This window comes from Zootoca vivipara, chromosome 6 (assembly GCF_963506605.1).
Source record: "Zootoca vivipara chromosome 6, rZooViv1.1, whole genome shotgun sequence".
Classification (NCBI taxonomy): Eukaryota; Metazoa; Chordata; class Lepidosauria; order Squamata; family Lacertidae; genus Zootoca; species Zootoca vivipara.
In genome coordinates, this window is record NC_083281.1 from 35,132,880 (window position 1) to 35,156,539 (window position 23,660).

Here is a 23,660-nt window from a genome sequence, read left to right on the forward strand (position 1 = left end):
GGGGGCCCCTTGGTGGTTCTGTGCCCTCAGAAGCTTGAAGGATAGTATCCCGTGAGAGGATCATATATGGCAGCCCCTAAATTGTGGCATTTCTTCCCCACAAAGATGTGTCTGGCATCTTCATTATGCAGTTTCTGCTGTAAGATGAAGGTATACCTCTTGCAACACTTGATATTATATATACAGATATAGGTGTATAGTTCCACCCTATTCTTGCGACTGTACTTTGTTTTAGAGTGTTTTGGTAATAATTCAGTGCCAGTATCTGAGACTGCCTTTGCCTTTTCTGTATTGCAAATAGAGTGACTAACAGTATTTTACTCTGGATTTAGGGAAGTCTATGATGACTTATTTAAAGAGGCATTGTTTTAAAGAGCTGAAATTCTAGGAAATTCTGTTTCAGAGGTAAGAGGTCCCCCATGGCTTACCTATTCTGGATTGAGTTGACGGCAGCAGCATGCATAGCAGCAGCAGCAGCTTCTTGTGCTTTCCTGCCACCTGGTGGAGGACACATCCCAGTCCCTACTTGGGGAGGCATGTTTGCCATGTTGGGTCCATAGGGCCTATTCCCCATGGCAGCATGGCTCAATCCTCTCCCTGGAGGAAGCCCAGGATAGGGTGGTACACCAGTTTGACCATGGATCTGACTCCCTGCTCCCATTGGGTTCATGGTTCCTCCCATTCCTGGGCTTGGGTAATTTGCATTGGGCATAGCATTGTAGTTTGGCTGCCTGGGATATCCACCTACAGAGAAAAGGGGAGCATGATCAGCAAGACCAAAGAATGTCCTGGCAATTCTTGCATTTGCATCTTGAGCCTGCATATTACAAGGCAGGATAAAAGACGGGAGAATGTTGGCTTCACAAAATAGTGTCCTAATGTTAAACTATTCCACATCAGTTCTTTCTTTCTTTCTTTCTTTCTTTCTTTCTTTCTTTCTTTCTTTCTTTCTTTCTTTCTTTCTTTCTTTCTTTCTTTCTCTCTCTCTCTCTCTCTCTCTCTCTCTCTCTCTCTCTCTCTCTCTCTCTCTCTCTCTCTCTCTCTCACACACACACACACACAAATGCACCACAGCTACATTGCAATATCAACCACAAAGCAGTGCCCACATTATGTGGAGTCTTTCCATGCATCATTCCACCAGAGATCTCATGACTAAGTTAATCAGCCAATCATTGTCAAAGGCTGGACTAATCAATAATGATCCAAATATTAAGATGACTTGTTGAATTACCAAAACTAACTGTATTAAGGGCTATGAAGTGGAGACAAAAGTCACACTTAACCCCCCTCAATTTCCCAAAATTTCTAAATGAATACTCCAGCACATATTTTTAAAATCTTCTGTTAGTGTTTTGTGTTGATACTTAGTTCACATTCAGCAATAGTGGCAGAACACACACACCCTTTACTTTAATCCAATAAACAACATCCATGATAAAAACTGTAATCACACACTTCCTAGGTCAAGAGACAAGACTGCTCATGCTTTCTACCCATGCGTCTCATTGTCTTAAGCAGGTGTTCTTTATCCAACCACAGAAACAACACATGTTCACTGCTCATGCATTTTATTTGAAACACAAGTGTAATGCTCTCACCTTGAGGCCCATATTGACCCCCCTGAGGTCCATAACTGCCCATGGAATTTTGTTGGTAAGGTCCCATCCCAGCATGCATCTGTCCTCCAGAAGACTGACGTGGAGATAAGGCCGACCCAGGCTGAGGGGAATTATACTGGGGCATCTGTGGAGTCCTCTGTATGTAACCTAATTAATAATGATTTCAAGGGATATTGTTATGAAAACAGGCTATGCAGATGGAAACACATTTGATAAAATAATTAGTTCTGGAAATCCCAAATTCTTCATAAATTACATTCACATTAATAGCTTGAAAACCTCAGTGAAAAATTATCACATGGTAATTCCCTAGTCTTATCATAACTGTGGCACAGCACACTCTTATTTTGTAGCTGTCACTTTAAGGAGTTATTTATGATGACTGCTAAGTTATCTGAACCCACTGAGAAAGGTGAGAATGGGGTGGCAAAAGTGAAAGTAACATGGTACCCTATTTCAATGAATAAATAGAACAAGCAACAGCCAGCTGTACCAGATGCTAATGACAAATTTGCATTGTTCCCACTGATCGCTATAGTTAAGAGGTAACATTTGAATTTACCGTTGGGCACCTTTGCACCTATTTTAGACTCCCAACTCCCATCAACCCGACAGTATGACCAATGATTATGATGGTGGGAGTTTGGAAATCAGCAACATCTGTAAGGCATCAGGTTGGGGAAGGCTGTTGTAAGCAATAACCTGAGGTGGAGTGGCAAAAGGAAAACAAGTATAGGTGTGTGTGTGTGTGTGTGTGTGTGTGTGTGTGTGTATCTAGCATAATTTGGAGAATGATGCAAACTGCACCATGGCAAAACTAATTTTGTCACAAAAGCATTATATGTGCAAGTATGTTTCCAGTTCACATTCCACATTAAAGACTGTCCCAATTCCCTACTCTAATTCGTAAATCACCAGTTACACCTTTCATGGAAGATTATCATGTGCATCAGGACTGATGGGTGAACCACTGAGATGTTTGTTATATACAGGAAGCAAGGCAAAACAGCGCAACTGTCATTGCACACGTGCACACACCTCTATCAGGGGTTATGGTTGACTGATTCATGGAGGGATGCAAGATGCTGTCTGACTGGCCACTAGGCGGTCGAGGTGGCATCTGGTTACCTGCACAACAAAGAAAAAAATGATGGTGAAGAACTGCATTTCACCCCACTCCCCACTAAAGCAGCTCAAAAAAGACAAACCTGAAAGTGGTACAAAAAGTGGCAGGGCCAGAGGGGAAAGTAGATGGAGCTACAGATGTGACTCTTACCTCTGTAGAGTTACCCCCAAAGTACAGATTTCTATACCCACCACATACTTCATCTAGTTAAGCAAGCAGTATTCTCATAGTTGAAGAACTCATTTCAGCCAGGTAAAAGCACTCAAGGAAGCCCCAAAGAAGGCCCAGTGCAGAATGTGGCCTCAGGAGAGTCCCATGTACCAGGCAGAGGCTCCTAGAGGCTTGCATTCAGCCAGGCCTGAGGTTCCCCACCCCACTTATAAAGAAAGAGATTTCTGGCTCATAGCTTGCTTTATCCCTTAAAGATGAACGCATGCAATAAAATGTATTTTATTTATCCATAAAGCATTTTTATTCTCATTCAGAAACAGTGAACCAAAGAGGAGAGATAATGAAGTAGACAAAAGTCACCCAGGACATGGGTTCTGAACTCATGTCTCTACCCCATATTTATTTGTAATGTATTGCTAACATTGATATTCCACCTTTCCTCTACATTTTTCTATACCACCACCACCCGGACTTCCTTTCTTCCTCACAATAATCCTGAGGTAGGTTAGGCTGCAAAATAATGAGGTCACTGACCCAAGGTCACCCAGTGAGGTACATGGCTGAATAAGGATTTGAACCTGGGGTTCCTCACTCCCAGTCAGACACTCTAACCACCTTCCTAAAATAAGCAGTTTGTTAAAACTAAGAAGCTTGTGCCTGTAAAAAAGAAAGTTTTACCTGGTACTGCAGCAGGAGACAGTGGGCCAGAGCGTGACTGAGCAACACTAGCAGGAGATCCAACTGGTGAAGGGGAAGGTCCTCTGATGCCTGGCAAGTGAGGAGAGGTATGCGGAGAGAAAGGAGACTGAGCAGGGTTACTCTGCTCTCCTTGACTGCTAGAAATCCCTGATGTGCTTACGCCAGGACTCAGTGCTCCTTCTGTACCCATGGGCAGATCGTCTATTGAACCAGAGAGATCCTATAGAGACACACAAAGGAAAGCATGTCACATCAAGGAGAGACTGCTACTATACATATACAGTCATACCTCGGTTTAAGTACGCCTCTGTTTGAGTACTTTCAGTTTAAGTACTCCGCGGACCCGTCTGGAACGGATTAATCCACGTTCCATTACTTTCAATGGGAAAGTTTGCTTCAGGTTAAGTACGCTTCAGGTTAAGTACAGACTTCCAGAAACAATTACACCTATACTTCGGGTTAAGTACGCTGCAGGTTGAGTACTCCCTGGACCGTCTGGAACTGATTAATCCACTTTCCATTACTTTCAATGCGGAAGTTCGCTTCAGGTTAAGTACAGACTTCCAGAACCAATTGTGTACTTAAACCAAGGTACCACTGTACTACAAAATTTATGGGATTTTTCCTTTAGAAGAAAACTTAGGTTGCTATCAGTAGGGAAGGCTGCAACTTAGTTCCAGGTAGAAATAAATCCTTTAGATGAGCAATTCCCACAGTTGCAACAGTGACTTAAGTGCTACCAAGTGGATCTGGAAATTGTCTGATTGTAACCAGGAGTGATGAAATTCTGAAAATCTCGACTACCCTCAAAGGGTGGAAGAGGAAATGCTACAGTCCATCATGCCCAACATCTCAATGAAACAAACCTAGGGACACCCTAAAAATAAAGGTAGTATTGCTCAATTCCCAGTTTTGACTAGCCTTTTATCAACCTGGTGCTTTCCAGATTTTTTTGGACTACAACTCCCAACAGCCCCAGCAAGCACAGATGCAGTTCAAGACAACTGGAGTTGTAGTCAAAAAATACCCTAATTCCAAAAGATCTGGAGACCACCAACTTGACACTTAAATGTCTCATCTTTCATAAATCCGTCAACTTACATTGTACTGCTTTTTACAGCATTACTTACCAACAAGTATGTCTTATGAGCAATAGTACGTCCTGTTAATGTTCAATTTTTACAACTTATTTCTATTTTACAACAGAAGCCCCCTAGATTCTTGTCCTGTTCCCTACTTGTACTTCACTTCCACACACCAAACTATGTGCAAGCTAATGATAATGTCTCCAGTCTCTTCTTCCTGCACAAATGATTCTATAAAGCAAGGCATGCCAATTCAGTTTTGTTTTCAGTTCTATATGAATGTCTCTGCTGTGATGGGTTGACCAGAATGACACAAAACATTTCCATGATCAGAACAATCTTATTTTCATTATATTATCTTACTTATCGGGATTGGTGCATTTTGGCAGCAAGGACTCCATGATGCGCTTGAACCACCCATTTTTAATCAATGCACCACAATGAGAATACACAAGCAGGAGAGGGAATGATATGTCTGGCTGCCTTGTTGAAGCATTCTGGTCGAAGGAAAGAGTTGATAGGAAAGGACTAGTACAGAGAGCAGGAGGTGGGAGCAGGGCTTAGAAGGGAAAGGAGAACTGGGCTATCCAAGTGTTCATGCTGAACTCTCAGAAGACATTTAAGCAGCCTAGCTGATAGCTTCCTGCCTATCTCTACTACAGAAACACACACTCTGAAAGTATGAAAGAAAGCAAGTCAGTGATGTCTAATTCCAAAACACACAATCAGCTTCCGCCACAAATTACACAGAGTAAAATAATACTGAATTAGCTAACAAAGTCCCATGCAGCAGTATCTACATTTCAGATTTTTGCAAATACAGCACAACAAGGCTCTGACTATTAGTTAAAATGAGAAATGAGTGGTGGCCCTACAAGATACCTAAATTTCATTTACCGTAATTGGGGGTCATGCTTGAAGACTGACTGATCAAACAACTAATGAGTCTAGCAGGCATGTGATGGGAGAAGCGCATCAGAACGAAGCAATACACTGCTCTTCATTGCAATCCATTAAGACAGTTTGGGTGCCACAACAGAATATTTGTTACAGCCATTTGCGTGCAGATCACTTCCTGCAAGACTATGAATGTTATGTTTCTCCAAGGAAAGTACTTGTAATGAAAGATGGGATTGTTCATAAAATTCGTATAAACAGACCTTTTATGAGATCCTATGATCTCTCTACTGATGAGCACATGTATGATGGAAAACAATGCTCTCAGTCTAAACTGAGAAAGCTAAACTTGAAAGCAATATTCAGTCTAGCTTTAGACTCTTAAATGCTCAACAACATTGGTCTGAAATTATTAAACTGAAGTAAATTTTATAGTATTTCTTAATGGTAAAGGCCTTGTAGCAATTTCATAGTACACAAGGAATTCTATTTCTTTTGGCTGCTAATTAAACAGTTAGTTGTTATTCCAATCCAAAGCCCCTGTGGTTATGCTCCATTTAAAAAGGACATCAAGGTCTGTCTGAACCGGTCATGAACTGGTGATCTGATTCCAGGGCAGAATTCAGTCTTGTGTAACCACCCAGCTTTGGCTAAAGGAGAGGACAGCAGGGAGACAAATAACAATAATGATAAAAGAACTCCATCATACTGCAAACTATGGTAGAGTCAGAGTAGAACCACATAGCTCAGTGCATCTTTCATATGAAAGGCCCACTGAGCTGAATGGGAGGCTGCATACATGAGATCCCAAGTATCACCTAGCTGAATCTGACTGTATCTGCCTTCTCCAACCAAGTGTTTTTCTTATGTTTTGAACTACAACTCTAACTAGCCACAGTCAAGAAGGCCAATGGTCAGGGATAACGGAAGTTCCAGTCCTATTTCCAGCTCTGGATGGTTTGTCAGCTACAGCCCCTTTTGGACAGATTGACTTTGGACACTCTACACAGGGCTGTCCTTGAATATAACTTGGAAAATTCAACTTGTCCAAAATGCAGCAGCCAGATTACTGGCTTAGGGTTGCCTTTAGAACTCACTTCATCCCTGTTCTAAAACAGTGACATTGGTCATCAGTTCATTTCTGTGCCCAATTCAATGTGCTCATGCTAATGCTTAAGGCCCTAAAAAACCTAGGCCCCAAATATGTGTGAGACTGCCTCCTTCCCCACAGATCCTATCAGGTGGGCTCTGGGACCTGCTGGATTAGGGCAGATAATAAATTTGATTATGATGATGATAACAATCACCATTTCACTCACACACACGTTTGCAGGAATTGTTAAACAGCAGTACCACAAAACCAAGGCAGGGTTTCATACACAAATTTAACAGAATCAGACACATCAGCTATAAACTCAGAATATACACTTTTGACCCAGGAAGAATAAACAGAAACTTACCAATACAATTTAAAATCTTTGAGACCTGTACACATACACACACTGTATGTTACTTTAAACTCCGTTTGCAACATTTAATACTGATTTATTTTTTAAGGGGGTTCAACTCATTTACATGCTCATATAGTAATAACCAAAGACCTTTTGTTCTGAGATGAACAAAAACATAGGATTCTTATCTCATTATGCATGATCAAGCTTTCTTTAGCGCCTCAGCCCTTGCTCCCCCCCCCCCCCGCAGGACCAATTGCGGTCATCATCAGTCGTTAACAGCCATCTACAGGTTTACCACTCCCATCAGCCCATCACCCATTCCCACCCACCCCCACCACCCTCTGTATATACATAAGGGTCTGACTCTTCTGTTTCAAGTGTATCTGAAGAAGTGTGCATGCACACGAAAGCACATACCAAAATAAAAACTTAGTTGGTCTTTAAGGTGCTACTGAAGGAATTTTTTTTATTTTGCAATAAAATATTTGTTCTGGAACATTTGAGAAGAGGCCCTCCTCTCCCAAAAAAACATCTGAAATATGATCTTCAAGGGAGATTTGCAAAGCTTCCTTCTCCTCAACCACCAATTCCTGGTCTGACAAGACCAATAAAAAGACAGGGCTGACAATACCAGGAAATCCCATTTGGATTGCATTCATTTAAGAAAGGTCTGAATAGCAAAACAGAAAGGGAGCCAAGGACATTTTCATTCATCTTAAACAGAAAGCCTATTCACATATTGCCCTGCACTCCCAAACACATGAGTGATGAACTACTTGTATACATCAGCACCTTGACATTCAGGCTGACTGAGACAACTTAAGGGAAACCGTTCTTTTTGATAGGAGGGGACTTCTCTGGTGGAGTTACAGCCATAAGCTCAAACCATGTGAGTATCACTTCACACAAGCAGTTATCTGGGTAGATGTGGTGACCATGCCACATGGGTAACATGTGAAATCAGCCCTAAAGGAAATTAATCTGTGGAAAAAGATGAACTTTCATTGACACTTGGCATCACCGATGCCTCCTCCAGCAGGGCTTTCTATTGAAATCTTGGGACAGCAGTGATGTTACAAACTAAGGTATGGAAATAAGAATATATACAAATGTTGCTTCCTAAGGTTTATCATTTAAAATTGCGGAGAATGAACACCGTTTGTGTATGTGTCTGCTGATTAGTTTCCATTTTATGAAGTTTGTGGTCACTTTTAGATTATTAACATCTAGAATGACTTTTCAATTGGGGCCACAAGAGTGTCATAAAAACTTATGGAACCTGTAAATAATGATAACTGCCATAGAAGTTCGGAAAGAAAAGAAAAGGGGGCGGGGACAATATATTGCAGGTCATCAGAAGTAGTAAAATATTTAAATTCAAATATATGTTTCCAGGGAAGTAAACTGGTGGAGCAGTTTAAAGGTCGTTTTACAGAGCAACTCTGAACAATGCTAAACAAAGCACTCTTCCCTCCTTTTCTCAATACAGCCAATAAAGCAAGGGAAAACAGGAGGTGCAAATCAACAGCAGTAACTCTGCCAGCATGAAGGAAATGTCTTGGTCTGGAGAATTTCCTCATGTGTTTCCAATGTGTTTTTTATGCATTTTATTGCTCATCTGCCATGCAGATCAAAAATGTTGGAGGGATTCCAAGTATTTCACACAGAATCTCACACTCCAGGCTGGCTGCAACCCCAAAGCCTCTGTTTCTTCACTTGAAATACTGCCCAGTGTTATTTTGGGATGTGACCTGATAGCGGAAGCCCACAGGGACTCCGAAACTATAACTGTTCCAGCTGCGATTGGTTGCCCAATTCAACCTTATGCCAGCAGGAGTTTGTTCGTGCTGCTGGTGAATAGGGAATCAGCCGCTAACACCACCTTTTCATACCAAAACAAAACTATGGCTGAAATCAAACAGCCCTCAAAAGGGAGGGGTAAGTAAGGCTGCTTCAAAGATGAAAATGGAATTCCCAGTACAGCCAAACACAAAAGAGCTAGATAGTTTTGACTCAGAATACACCTGCAGTACTTACTATTCTGAATTAAAAGGCATCAGATTTTGTTAAGAATATTAGACTAATAATATTCTTAGTTTCTGGGCTGATTTTTGGCCCCAAGCTGCTTTAACAGTAGAGTTACCACTCTAACACTCTAACAGTAGCGCATATTCCAGTACTATTTTCCCATCTCTGGGCATCACAAAAAGACTCTCAAGGTTCCCAGCACTCTCAAGAAGGGATGAATGTGTGCATGCTGTGCCACAACTAATAGGGTCCATTGTAACAGTATCAAATTCATTTTTTAAAAAGTCTAGTTTAAAATGTTAAATACAACAGGATTCCAAGGAGTAATAAGTTTGTACAGAATTTGGGTTTAATGACCACAAAACATTTCATCCTTGTAAGAATGGATCAGTGCTCACAGTTCCTCCCAGTATGGCATAGGTGTCACTGTAAAAGGTAAAGGTAAAGGGACCCCTGACCATTAGGTCCAGTCGTGACCGACTCTGGGGTTGCGCGCTCATCTCACATTATTGGCCGAGGGAGCCGGCGTATAGCTTCCAGGTCATGTGGCCAGCATGACAAAGCCGCTTCTGGCAAACCAGAGCAGCACATGGAAACGCTGTTTAGCTTCCCGCTATAGCGGTTCCTATTTATCTACTTGCATTTTGATGTGCTTTTGAACTGCTAGGTTGGCAGGAGCTGGGACCAAGCAACGGGAGCTCACCCCATCACAGGGATTCAAACCGCCGACCTTCTGATCAGCAAGCCCTAGGCTCAGTGGTTTAGCCCACAATGCCACCTGGGTCCCTTTTTAGGTGTCACTGTACTTTACTTTTAATTAATTGCATACTCCAAAAAGTCTTTCTTATAAGGTTTTGCAACATGGTGGTAAATCCTTTGGTAATGACTGGCTAACTTGCTCTATTGTCACATAGGTGGAAAAGGGATAAGGGTCTCCATCTACCATTGGCTAAGCTACTGATAATTATAAAGAGGAACACAAAGACTTTCACAAAAGGAGGGGGGAATCACAGGCCTATGAATATAGGAGAAAGGAGCCCGAAATGAAGGTTTGTATTTGGAAGAGGGAAAGAGAAGGCTGAAGAAATCTGGTAGAAATAAAACTGAGGTAAAATTATATATCGAAACCATTGAACAGGACCTACAGAGTATTCACATGTTAGAAAAAAAGTGTTCCCAAACGGTATAGGACGGTATAGAATAGGTGCCCAGTGGTGCAGAATTAATGACATACAGCCCTGACATTTGCACCTATTCAACACTGTTCCCTCACCTTTTAAGTTACATTACAGTGGTGCCTTGCTAGACGAAATTAATTTGTTCCACACGGGTCTTTTCTTATAGCGAAAAATTCGTCTAGCGAATCCCATAGGAATGCACTGAATTTGTTTCGACTTTTTTTGCCCATAGGAACGCATTAATTGAATTTCAATGCATTCCTATGGGAAACCGTGATTCGCTAGATGAATTTTTCGTAAAACGCATTCGTCTAGCGAGGCAAGCTCCGCTCGAAAAATCCTTCGTTAAGCGGAAATTTCGTTAAGCAGGGCATTCGTTAAGCGAGGCACCACTGTATATGGTTCATGGAAAGCAGGTGTTTTTAACAGGTTTCTACATTTTCCATCTCCACAGCAAGCTAGCCATCACCCTTTGGAGAGCAAAATGAGGGATGCATGATGAGATTTCCTCCAAACCTTGATGCTGCAAAGGTGGACTGAGATCACCCAGGTGGTTGTGCAGTGTTCCCCTCAGCTCCAAACATAGGACAGGCTAGGGGTTGGTTGGCAACTGTGTCAAATACCTTGGGCACACAGAGCCAAAATGGCAAGCATATCTCTCCCATTCCTACTCTGAAGCATAAGGGAAGTGGCAGGGAGCCTCCTTGGCTGCTGTTTGGCAGAGGCACTCTGAAAATGTTCACTGAACAGCAGATAAGACAGCACATTCCCTGGCTCTTTCCTGAAGGAAAGGGTAGTGGGAGGGTTCTATTGACAGCTGCTTGGAAGTGAATGGAGCACCACTGCCAAGCATTAGCCAAACTGGCAGGAAAGGGAGAGGGTGATCCCAATTTCTGGCTTGACTATCAAGGCCAGCCATAACATGCAAACCTCTGACTGTATGAAAACGTCTGGAAATGTTTGGTATCAACACTTGGTCACACACGTTCTCTAATGATTCTAGCTCTATTGCATGAGCATAAACTTGCTATGAAGAAGATCATGGGTGACTAAGATATAGTGTCCTCCATACATTGCTGAACTCTAGTAACTCCAACCAGCTCTACTAGTTGGGAATGATGGGTACTGTAGCTCTAAAACATATTGAAGTCACTACACTGGCTATCCCTAGAGTAGATCAAGTCAACTTTTCTCATCTACAAGAGGCTATCATACAGAAAAGCACTCCTATTCACAGCAACCAGAGGCTCATTCATGTTTTCAAATTGAATGAGCAAGTGTACAAGCATGAGAGGGCCACTCAGCTAGACCAGCGTTTCTCAACCGCTGTTCCGCGGCACACTAGTGTGCCGCGAGACGCTGGCTGGTGTGCCGCGACGTGCGGCGACAAGAAGGGCGATTTGCATTGTCACGTGCCTGGCGGCCGCCAATATCCGACACTGACCCGCCGGAAAGGAAGCTGGCCGGGTCACGACGCGGGGCGAGCGCAGCTCTCAACAGCCACCACCACGGGAGGGTGGTTTTAGACAAACTTAAAGAAGCTGGCTGGATGAGCTCAACCTGAAACTTGCTGAGCAAAGGATTGTGCTGGCAGAGAAATCAGTGGCTTGTGAAGCCTTATTACAGGAGATTGCAACCAACACAGCAATTGGCAAGTGTTTCTTACAGTCATAATTATATAGTCAATATAGGGCAGCACAGAGTTAATTTTTTTTAACTTTTTTAATGGTGGTGTGCCTCGTGATTTTTTTCATGGAACAAGTGTGCCTTGGCCCAAAAAAGGTTGAGAAACACTGAGCTAGACACCTTGTAAAACACTCTTCAAATGTAAAACACTACAGAAATGTTATGGTTTAAAAATCAGAATCAGCATTTCTATTTGCAAATTCACTGCTGGGGAACTTATTTATTATTTTAGGTAATGGTGGAACTTGGTACAACCTAGAACGCTATTACTTACGTATTACAAATGCAATGATGCTGACTGATATGGGGGTGCTTTTTTGCATATTAGATTTTCAAATTGAAAATAATAAAAAAATTATAGCAATTTTTAAAAGCTAAACACTTTCCATAGCTTTAATAAAAAAGGCAAAACTTTGCATCTAGGAGGGGCATTTGAAAATGAGTACTAGCAATTGTGCCCACCAGCAGTTGATTGTACTGTCTGTATTATGGTTTTGGCCGATTTTTAACTTCATTTGAAAGAGCTAGTGTTCATAATTGTAAATATACCTGCAACAGCAGAAACAATGAGAAATTAGGCAGAACACAAAAATATAAACATATCCAAAGTCATTTTAAGTCACGATTTTCAAGCTCATGCAGGAAAATTATTCTCTCATTTCAACTGATTAATTTCCAAATTAGAACCTATACTGAGAAGTTTAATCTGGTATCCACCAAATTTGCTCACAGCTAGAATGATCAAACACAGGTAAAAACTGAGACAGCTCGGGTTGATTACTTGTACAGTGGTACCTCGGTTTACGAACTTAATCCATTCCGAAATTCCGTTTTTAAACTGAAACCGTTCTTAAACCGAGGTGCACTGTCCCTAATGAGGCCTCCTGCCGCCGGTGCCCTTCCACCATTCAGATTCCATTCTTATACCAAGGTAAAGTTTTCAAACTGGGAAACTACTTCCAGTTTTGCGGTGTTCGTAAACCAAATTGTTCATAAACAGGACCCAGGTGGCGCTGTGGGTTAAACCACAAAGCCTAGGGCTTGCTGATCAGAAGGTCGGCGGTTCGAATCCCTACAACGGAGTGAGCTCCCGTTGCTCGGTCCCAGCTCCTGCCAATCTAGCAGTTCGAAAGCACATCAAAGTGCAAGTAGATAAATAGGGACCGCTCCGGTGGGAGGGTAATCGGCGTTTCCGTGTGCTGCTCTGATTCGCCGGAAGCTGTCTGCGGACAAACGCCGGCTCCCTCGGCCTATAGAGCGAGATGAGCGCCACAACCCCAGAGTCGGACACGACTGGACCTGATGGTCAGGGGCCCCTTTACCTTTACCTTACCACTGTATTGCAAATGATACGGTGTGTGTGTGTGTGCGTATGCCAATTCTCCTTGAACTCTCAGTGGCTTTTGATACCATCAACCATCAGGATCAGATCTGTGGACTGGGAGTTGGGGGCATGGGAGTTGGGGGCATCTGCAATACCATTTCCATAAAAGAACATTGGGCGACTCATGCCGAACACTTTGATATCTGAATTGTGAGGTCCCATAGGGTTCTAATTCACCCCCAATGTTATTTAAAAGCTATATGAAGCCTATGGGGATGGTCACCTGGGGATTTGGTGCTTGGTGTCATCAATACGTGGATGACACTTAGGCTCTGCTTTTTAATTCCATCTGAATCAGATGAAGTTTTATCAGTGCTGAACTGTTATACAATGATGGGCTGGAGAGTTGATAAACTGAAGCCAAATCCTGACAAAATGGAGGTGCTCTTGGTAGGTCTTCCTCATATACAAGAATTGGGTGCATGGCCTATTTTCAACAGAGATGGAACCAGCACAGACACTTGAGACACAAGCTATGGTTAGTGTGCCAGATGTGGTCATTCCTGGATCAGGATAACTTTGCCACAAGTCCCTGTAGCCTCGTTTGGATTTCTGCAACAATGTCCCTGAATAAAGTCTGGAGATCACAGCTAGTGCAGAAATGCTGCTGCCTGATGGGTGCTTCTGCATGCACTAGTTACCTGTAACACTACCAGGGCAAATTCAACATTTTAATGTCAGTATTTAAAGTGCTTCATGACCTGGCCTTATCCCACACCATCAGTCTCCGACCTTGGGGTTGATTGTGGCAAGGGGTGGTGCTAGTTGCTTTTTTTTGTCTGTGTTCTATTTGTTTTGTGGTATGTATAGGAGCTTTGGCTGTTTTGGGATTGAGCATCCTCAGTCTTCCTTCTTTGTGTTGGGTATTTTGTGTTGCCCCCAATAATTTCTTATATTTTCAACTGTGTTTGGGGACCCCTGCACATCTTACAACTCCCACTTTTTCATCTCTTCACAAAAGCTTTTCATATTTTGTACACCAACACTTGTGAGTGTGTAGACACGTATATACAGACTATATCACATGTGCAATTTCCCAATGTACTCCAATAAGAGTTAAGTCACAAACCGAGTGCAGGTAAGTATGAAATTGGTCACATTTTTGAGCTCCTCCTTAAAATATACAGTTTCCTTTAGAATTTTTTTTAAAGGATCCTTAGGTTCTAAATGCAAAGTAATAATGCACTGAGAACTCCTTGCCTGTTGTGGCAGCATCTCTATCTACTTTATATATGCATTAAATTGCCTGCCTGCCTATTTTCTTTCTTTCCTTCCTTCCTTCCTTCCTTCCTTCCTTCCTTCCTTCCTTCCTTCCTTCAAAAAAGGGCACAAATGATAAGGGGCGTTTGAATTCAGTTTTTCTTCTTTGATAGAGAGAACATTTCTCCTCCCAATAGGAGTTTCCTGCTGCTCTACAGCAGTATATATGATTCAGGATGGAAACAAGAACATAGTGTTTTTAGGCTGAAAAATGAAGCAAAACCTCCTTCTACTCAGGGTTTAAGACAAAACTGGTAAGAGCTGCTTGCTGTATCTGCAGTGCAGGGAAGAAGGGCTTGGAAAGGAGGCTCTGTGGAGGAGGAGCCTGGTGTGTATGTGTGTGTGTGTCGAGAAATTTCACTCCAATTACAAAAATTAACCCATCTAAGCAAGTTACTGTAGGGGGAAGAGAGAAAGAACAGGCTCTTCAGCTGTTTTGGTGAAACTAGGGACAGCAAAGGGAAGGGAGAAGAGCTGCTGGTTTTACCACACTCCTTCAACTAAAGACCTTGAAAAAGAAAGAGGGGGGAGAGGGAGAGACAGCACTGCTACTGCAGCAGCCATTGATTTTTCAGAGGTCGATACTCCACTCCCACAGATCTGCTCAGTAGGCGCGTTAATCACATCCACTGCTTCTGCTCAACACCATTCCACCTCCCCTCTCCCTTTCCTCCCTCCCCAGTTCTTTTTTTTTTTAAGAAATACCTATTAAAATATATCCTCAAAGCACCAGCAGTAAGTAGAGGCTGATCAGTCTCATGTCCTTTCCCTTCCTTTTTAAAGGGGAACACTAAGCTTGTGGTTGAAGGCTCAAAGTAAAGAGGAAAAAAGCACCATGATTCATGCACTCAACAAGATGTCGCTGGAGGAAAAACCCACCATGCAGGAAAGCCAGTATTCTCCTCCTCCTCCTCCTCCTCCTCCTGGGGAAATGCTGGATATGGATCTCTTCCTCAAGCAGCCACCTCCCCCCCCCAAAAAAGCTTGTTTCTGCTTACCCCTTCAAGGAGCCCTGGATTTAAAAAAGCTGCTTGCAAAATACTGGGCAAGGCAACAAGCAGCAATGTTGGAAATTCTCAGCTTCCTGACTCTATTTTGCCAGGGCTGGTTAAGAATGTGGGGCTGGCACCACCACCAACTAAGCTGGTTTCTTTGACATTCTAAGAAAGCCTGCCAAGAGTGACCCTGGATTTCCCCAGCTCAAAGTCACTGTTTGCTACCTCCTGTGGTGGCAACTGCTCTGCCTCTCAAAAGGTGGAGCTACTGCAACTCACCACAAAGGAAGTAGAGGCCTGGCTAAATCTGGACAGGCTGCTTGTACTACTGTTGTCTGACAAGCCTTATGGCACCCTAAAGACTAATGTGGTATAAACTTTCATGGACTACATACAGTCCACTACATCGGATGCACAAAATGTTGACAAGTTTACATATGGGTGAGTGTAAGTACAATTCAGTCAAAAGGCAATTCAACTGACTGTTGAAAATTGTGTTAATGCTTAAATCTAAAAATAATGACCATTCAAAAAACAGTGTTGATAATACAAAAAGCTTCACATTAATAGTTGTGGAATAAAAACCCACTATCTGGATTTGAGGTCACAGGCAACAGAACTGAACTTCTTGATTATCCCACTTTTGGCTGGAAAATGACCATGGATCCAGTTGCTTGCTCTTTCCTTCAGGCCTACAACAACCTCACAATCCCTAATCCATGCACAACTTCTGGGATCAGTCATAAAAGCCAGCAGAGATGGGATTTCTTTTGTGAGGTGATGGAGCGGGGGAGGAGAGCAACCGTGCTCATACTCACAGCAGTATGCACGTCAGGGTCTCACTCACTTCACAGACAGACTTTACCAGTCTTCCCTAACCTGGTACCCTCCAGATGTCCCATTGTCAGGGATGCCAGCATGCCAAATGGACAGGGATGATGGGAGTTGCAGTCCAAACCATTTAAAGGGGAAAAGCACTGATCTTGGATAGGGCACCTCCCAAACTGAAAGCCACATCCTACCATTCAACGTAGTTTAAATTGCAGGGGGGAAACGATGTCATTTTAGTGTGGGAATAAACCACAAAACAAACCTCCTTTCTCAATAGAATTTAGGAGGGCAGACTACCCAGACTACCCACAGACCAATGTCATGGAGGACAACAATGAGGCTCTAACACAGAGGTGAAAAACCATTTTCAGCCCAAGGCTATGGAAGGTAAAACCCAAGCCTCAGAAAAATTCCCACAAAACTCTTCTTAATGGAGTTTATAGCATACTTTATTGGTGGCCAGTTTTTTTTTTATGAGCCAGTCAAGGTGCTCACATGCTTAAAGCCCTAAATGACCCCAAGTACCTCCTCTGTGGCAGCCCCTAAGTTGTAGAACTCCCTCTCCACAGAGGTGGGTCTGGACCCTTGATAAAAGGAGTTTCTGGCAAATGCTGAAGACACACCTCTTTACTTTGGTTTTTTTATACTTGAGGTGTATCTTTTTAGGACCCACTTGATTGCCTGCTGTTTCAAACTGTTAATAATATTGTGTTTTAATGTTGTAACCTGCCCTGGGACCTTAGAGTGAACAGCACATTAATAAGAGTAAGGATAAATCAAATACTGTTGTTGTTTGGTCGTGTCCGACTCTTCGTAACCCCATGGACCAGAGCGCGCCAGGCACTCCTGTCTTCCACTGCCTCCCGCAGTTTGGTCAGACTCATGTTCATAGCTTTGAGAACACTGTCCAACCATCTCGTCCTCTGTCGTCCCCTTCTCCTTGTGCCCTCAATCTTTCCCAACATCAGGGTCTTTTCCAGGGAGTCTTCTCGTCTCATGAGGTGGCCAAAGTATTGGAGCCTCAGCTTCAGGATCTGTCCTTCCAGTGAGCACTCGGGGCTGATTTCCTTAAGAATGGATAGGTTTGATTTTCTTGCAGTCTATGGGACTCTCAAGAGTCTCCTCCAACACCATAATTCAAAAGCATCAATTCTTCGGATATCAGCCTTTTTTATGGTCCAGCTCTCACTTCCATACATCACTACTGGGAAAACCATAGCTTTAACTATACGGAACTTTGTTGGCAAGGTGATGTCTCTGCTAAATGTTGGAGAAGAGTTGGGAAATGAAGTCCTTCCCAGTTCTCTTGTCCACTGTGCTACTGTGACCCATCTTTGTAGCCTTTACTGGGCATTGTCAGGGGAAAAGCAAAGGGTTGGATTAAATATTGGCAGTCATACTACAAAGCATTATTTGAGACTTGCCTCTTCCCTGATCATGGACTTTGACACTGACTGGAGCAGATGAGAATATTGGTGTGAAACATCTGTAGGGCACCAGGTTGTGGACGGCTGCTATAAAGTCATGATATTGCTGCATGGCAATTGATGCTTGAGTGTGCTGGCGTTAGTAAAGCGTTCCAGGAATGTGACATGACTGAGTTCTTTACCTTGTCAGGGTATGGATTTCAGAGGTATGAGAAAATCCACACAGGTAGAAGATTCATCAAGGTAGTCAGCTTTAGAGATTTAACTTTGGATTCCACAACGTTCAGCAAGTTAACTACAGTGGTACCTCTGGTTTAGAACTTAATTCGTTCCAGGGGTCTGTTCTTAACCTGAAACTGTTCTTAACCTGAAGCACCACTTTAGCTAATGGGGCCTCCTGCCGCTGGCGCGCCGGCGGAGCACAATTTCTGTTCTCATCCTGAATCAAAGTTCTTAACCCGAGGTACTATTTCTGGGTTAGCGGAGTCTGTAACCTGAAGAGTTTGTAACCCGAGGTACCACTGTAATTCTGTAGGCTTTTCCAACATGACCTTGTTGGTGCAAACCTTCAGTTGTACTTGATACACTGATAATCAATTTCTTCTGGGTGAGGCCAGAACTCTAGGGCAGGAATAGGGAACCTGTGGCGCTCCATGTGTTGTTGGACTACAACTCCCATTATTCCAATTGCCAATGCTAGCAGGGGCTAATGTGAGTTGAGGTACAAACAACATATGGAGGACTACAGGATCTTCATGTCTACTATAATAATTGAGGACATTGTTCTTTTATGGCTGCACTTCTCTCTCAAAGAATGGCATTGAGAGACCAGTGCTCTATCACATGAAATTTATGCTATGGTGTATAACATTGTTCCATTCTGTCCCCAATGTTTTAACATCATATATGCAAAGCCACTTTGGAAGATTAACTGTTGTTTTGGAGTAAAGTCACAGTATTCTGATGACACCTAACACTACTTTTCATTAATGGAAAGATCTAGGTGAGCAAGCGCCTGGGCACCATTACAAGTTAGAAGGGAGCTAATGAACATACTGAAGGACAAACTGATGGTGGTTACCCAAGAAGGAGAGGTTCAAGATACTGCCTGTTGCTAACTGGGTAACAGTCTCTTTGAAGGAGATCATACATCATCTTGCTTCATTGGTCAAATTCACAGCACCCACTGCCAGACTCACTGAAACCCCTTCTCTTTGATCAGGATCTATGTTTCACTGGCATATAATCCAATTGAGGTTTTGCATGAGGTTTTTGGGGGGGGAGGGAGTGGGGGTTGGGAGTTCCGCCGCATGAGCAGAATTTGTTCCACTTGCATAATGGCTTTGTTGCATACAACCCTCTGTTTGGAATACAACTGTCTACACTGGGCAGTGCTTGAAAATGGTTTGGAAACTTCATCTGGGACTGACCATATTACTTCTGATGCAGCACAGCAGCATTGCTTGCCTATTAATTTGGGGCTTTGTTCAATTAAGACCCCTTTGCTTGGGTCCTAATTACCTTAATGAGGAAATAAGACAAAGGAGGAAACCCACTCCAAGGTCAGCCACCAGGGGCTTCTTTCATATGCAAAAAGACTTTTGAGAAGTGGTGGAACTTGTGGTTCTAGTTCAAAAAAGCATGACAGATCCTGAAAGTCTCAAGTCTATACAGCCCTGTTCTTCAATCTGTTTTTCATATGCAATTGACTGGTCTTCTCTTTGTGTAGTTTCCGCTGTCAGGTAAGCTTCTCCTTTTGCCAAAGGTATTTGGTGAAGTTCAGAGTTTGCTTATCTTTTGTCAAACACTGCTGTTTACCATTTTTTCAGATTTTTTTTTTTGGGGGGGGGGGAGGTTTTATTAACTAAGGTAAAGGTAAAGGACCCCTGGACAGTTAAGTCCAGTGAAAGGCGACTATGGGGTTGCAGCGCTCATCTCGCTTTCAGGCCAAGGGAGCTGGTGTTTGTCCATGGACAGTTTTCCAGGTCATGTGGCCAGCATGACTAAACCGCTTCTGGTGCAACGGAACACCGTGACAGAAACCAGAGCGCATGGAAACACCATTTACCTTCCTGCCACAGCAGTACCTATATCTACTTGCACTGGCATGCTTTTGAACTGCTAGGTTGGCAGGAGCTGGGACAGAGCAACGGGAGCTCACCCCGTCGCGGGGATTCGAACCACCGACCTTCCGATCAGCAAGCCCAAGAGGCTCAGTGGTTTAGACCACAGCGCCACCCGTGTCCTAGAAAACAACAGAACTTTATAAATGCAGAACTTACCTAGAAAACAACAGAACTTTATAAATGCAAGCTATAATTACAGGAACAGCTGGTGTTGCACTTCTTTTAAATACAACATCCCTTATTTGATTTTTATTATATATAAAACAACTTTTATTTTAAATGCAGGGACTTGTGAAAATAAGGAGGGGGGAAATTAAGATTCAAAGAAGTGCTCCCTCTCACAGCTCAAGACTGCAATACCTCTCCCCATATAAACCAACCCGGACTCTGCAATCATCGTCTCAGGTCCTTGTGTGCCTCCTCTATGAGGGTGGCAACACAAGAATGGACCTTTTCTGCAATGGCTCCCCATTTGTGGACTCGCCAGTCGCTTTCATATAATGATATAAAATATCACTAGGTGCCAGGCAAAAACATTTCTCTTCAACCAGGCATCCAGCTGACTAACATTCTATTGCTTTTTAAATGTTTTTTAAATGTGGGTTATTGGTTTGTTTTTGTGGTGTGCGTTTGTATAGATAGATAGTTTTTGTTTTTTTGTATTTTGTATTTTTCAGGTGTGAACCCCTTCTACCGACTAGCCCTTATTATCAGAGGTCATTAACTAGAAGTGAATTGTATGCATATACCATAAATTGTAATTTTATTTCAAAACCACCATCAAGAAAACTGAGTAAGACCTTTTACTTGAATGTAAGAGGACAACAGGCCTGAATCAAACACATGGGTAATGAATACAGCTCATGCTGGAGTACAGGGTTGGACAGCATCATATCATCAACAATAATGAACCAACATGCCCTACAACCATACAAATCCTGTTTGGATACAAGCCCAGAGGTGGCCCTGGATGTTGTCAATTACACAGGGTGCTCTCTCAAGTATGAGTGAACCCATGGTACAGCCAAACATTCCAGGAATAAGTAGTGGTAGTTGCTGAACAATCAGTGTTTCAAATCAGGTGGGATAAATATTATAGGTCTAAGCAAAATTAGGTATTTAGAGGACAAAGTGTGAAGTCATGTGGGTGGGCTCAGTGAATTATCCTGGTCAAAAACAGACTTGTGTTTCTTGAGACAAATAGATCTTCATTCTGGCAAGCAGTTAACAGTTTCTAGGTCTCAGCTTTTAAAACTATGTCTAGTATCTACACTACTATGTCATACTTATAACCACCAGCCTGAAAAAACCCTCTTTATAAATAGAAAAATCAGGTCTTGAACTGTGTTTTTTAGTGGGTGATATGGCGGTCATGCAATAGAAGATCACTGATTCGGTTTAAGTGCAGGGTTTGCTTATTTCTGATAAAACCTAGCTTATTTCTGATAAAACTCCAAATTAGAATGTTCAGAGATGACTTTAAAACAATGTAATTCTCATCCATACTGTATTTTACATACTACTCTTCCTCTCACCCTCACTGTTTTTGGTTTTTCTCTCTCTACACAGTTAAAATGCATTGATTTAGTTTATTCATTTGAAGCAAGCAGCAATTGCAATTGTGGCTCTTCCAATTCAGTGGTTATACAAGATTAAGAAACCGCCACTCTTGGGAATCCAAGATCAGAACTGGGTATCCTCTAGCAATTTTCTGATTAAAAACCAGCCTGTCCTGCTTACCGAAGCTAGGCTTAAAGCAGAACAAGAAAGAAATGGCAGCACTGTTTAAAGCGCACACGCCTGTTGTCTAAATCTGCTCCTTTCCAAGTCGCAGCTGGCTTCATATTTCAGTTAATTTTCTAACCGAAATTGTTCCTTAAAAAACAAAAAGCTTCCATCAGGGGAATCTGTAACGTATACAGGCAGGAAGCCGTGCTGAGCCACCAATGACTAGAATAGAAACAGGAAACGGGCCCTGGATCGAGCATAGAATGATCTGCTGCAAACACAGCCTCCTGCACGAAGCACAGGGACAGCAAACTGCATCAGTGGCTCAGAGCAACATGATTTATAAGGCAGGCGCTGATTGGCTGCTTCTTCGAAGAGAATCAAGCACACAGCATTCCGTGCTGCACGGCCATGACTGACACAGCAGTGTGGGGTGGGGAATTTCCTTGCCAGCACCAGGTTAGACTGGCTTAGTTCAGAGGTGGGAGCGCCACATGGACAAATAGCAGATCAGTTCCAAGAAGCAGGTCATACTTATGTCACTGGAATGACACAAAAAATTCCCAGCAAGAGACTTGGTAATGGTGTTAGAATACATTGTTTGAATGTTTATAAAAGGCTCAAAGGACTTGGGCTCTAGAAAAGAAGTGGGGGGAAGATGTGGGTAGTCACGTGCAGAGTTTGTTTTGCTATTAGTCTTTCCATGCAAATGAGCAGAGTCATTTAACAGCCAGGCTTTATAGGAACCTTTCTGCCAGAACAAATTTGGGAGGCACTGATCCTTCAAATGCCATATGGATCTCTGGCACTGTTGTACTCTGGGACCATTTACAGCAATGCCTAGACAAGTTATAATTAGCAGGCAAATATTATTTCCCCATAAATTTACAAATTGTTGGGCCCAGTTCCACACCACAAAAAGAGGGGAAGGAGTCACAAACGCCAAGACCAAGGGAACAAATTTCAGGCAGAAACTTCAAAACAGGTGATAGCATCTAGCTCAGCAAAATTTGAGCCCCCCAAATCATCATCTTGCCCCACCACTATATGAAACTTGGTCAGTAGAGCCCATTTTATGGGCTACAACTGTAGAAAAAGGAATGCTTGCTCTTTTTGCTTTACTTTCAGCTTCTGAGGATCGTTATACATTTGGGGCACTGTGAGTTGGGGGTAGAGAGAAGCTGGCAGAACCACATATGAAGAAACGTCTTCTGCACGTCAGATAACCTGAGCAATCGGTGCAATTCATAGCTCAATAACACACAAATACAGATGTATTCAACCACAACCTAATGTATTAGTACTCGTTACACTCAGCAGAATGCCTGGGTATCAACATACCTATATAAGCACAACTTACGCAAATGCCTCTGTGTTGCAGAATTGGCTGTCCCTCTTAGGAGCACTGGGCCTGAAGTAGTGTGGGACCCATAAATTTTATTCAATAAATCACACATAAAATACAATTTATTTGTTACAGAACCATTAGTGTCAGTGCTTCTGTGGTAATTCTCTTCTATATAACAGTAAGTTGTAATTGGTGTTGTTGACATTATGCTTGGTACCCAAAGGCCAATCTGGATAGATTTCTAATCTTTGGACTTGAATTTGAGGCACATAAATTCCTGATCATTATGCACTAGAATAACTGGTGATAAAAAATGGAGCTATTTATGACTAGAGGTGGATATGTATTTTCAGAAGTAGGTTTATGTCCATGATAATGTTCAAGGTATGGCAATTGTGGTTGATGGTGCTGGATGAAGAACAAACTTCTTGTTACATTCTCTTTTTAAAAAAAAGTTCACGTATTGAGTCCTTATGACAGCAAAGACCAGATGGGAAGTGCTTGAGCAATGCTTGGTGAAATCTCAGAAGCTAAGAGGATGGGTGAAATGGCTTGTCAGCTTCCAGGAAGAAGCTGTCTTGACTTGCTCCCATCAGCCAGGACAATTCCTTCAGC

General features: G+C 42.6%; 1 protein-coding gene across 1 annotated transcript in view; it reads right to left on the minus strand.

Annotated features, from left to right (window-relative positions):
- The window catches only part of ARID1A (AT-rich interaction domain 1A), a 90,560-nt gene that overhangs the window by 23,871 nt on the left and 43,029 nt on the right, over positions 1 to 23,660 (minus strand). The window contains exons 5-8 of the mRNA XM_035121144.2: positions 3,598 to 3,838; positions 2,661 to 2,750; positions 1,602 to 1,769; positions 429 to 744 (exon numbers count right to left, since the gene is read on the minus strand). Of these exons, the coding sequence (XP_034977035.2) occupies positions 429 to 744; positions 1,602 to 1,769; positions 2,661 to 2,750; positions 3,598 to 3,838 (815 nt within the window). The remainder of the gene's footprint in view (positions 1 to 428; positions 745 to 1,601; positions 1,770 to 2,660; positions 2,751 to 3,597; positions 3,839 to 23,660) is intronic.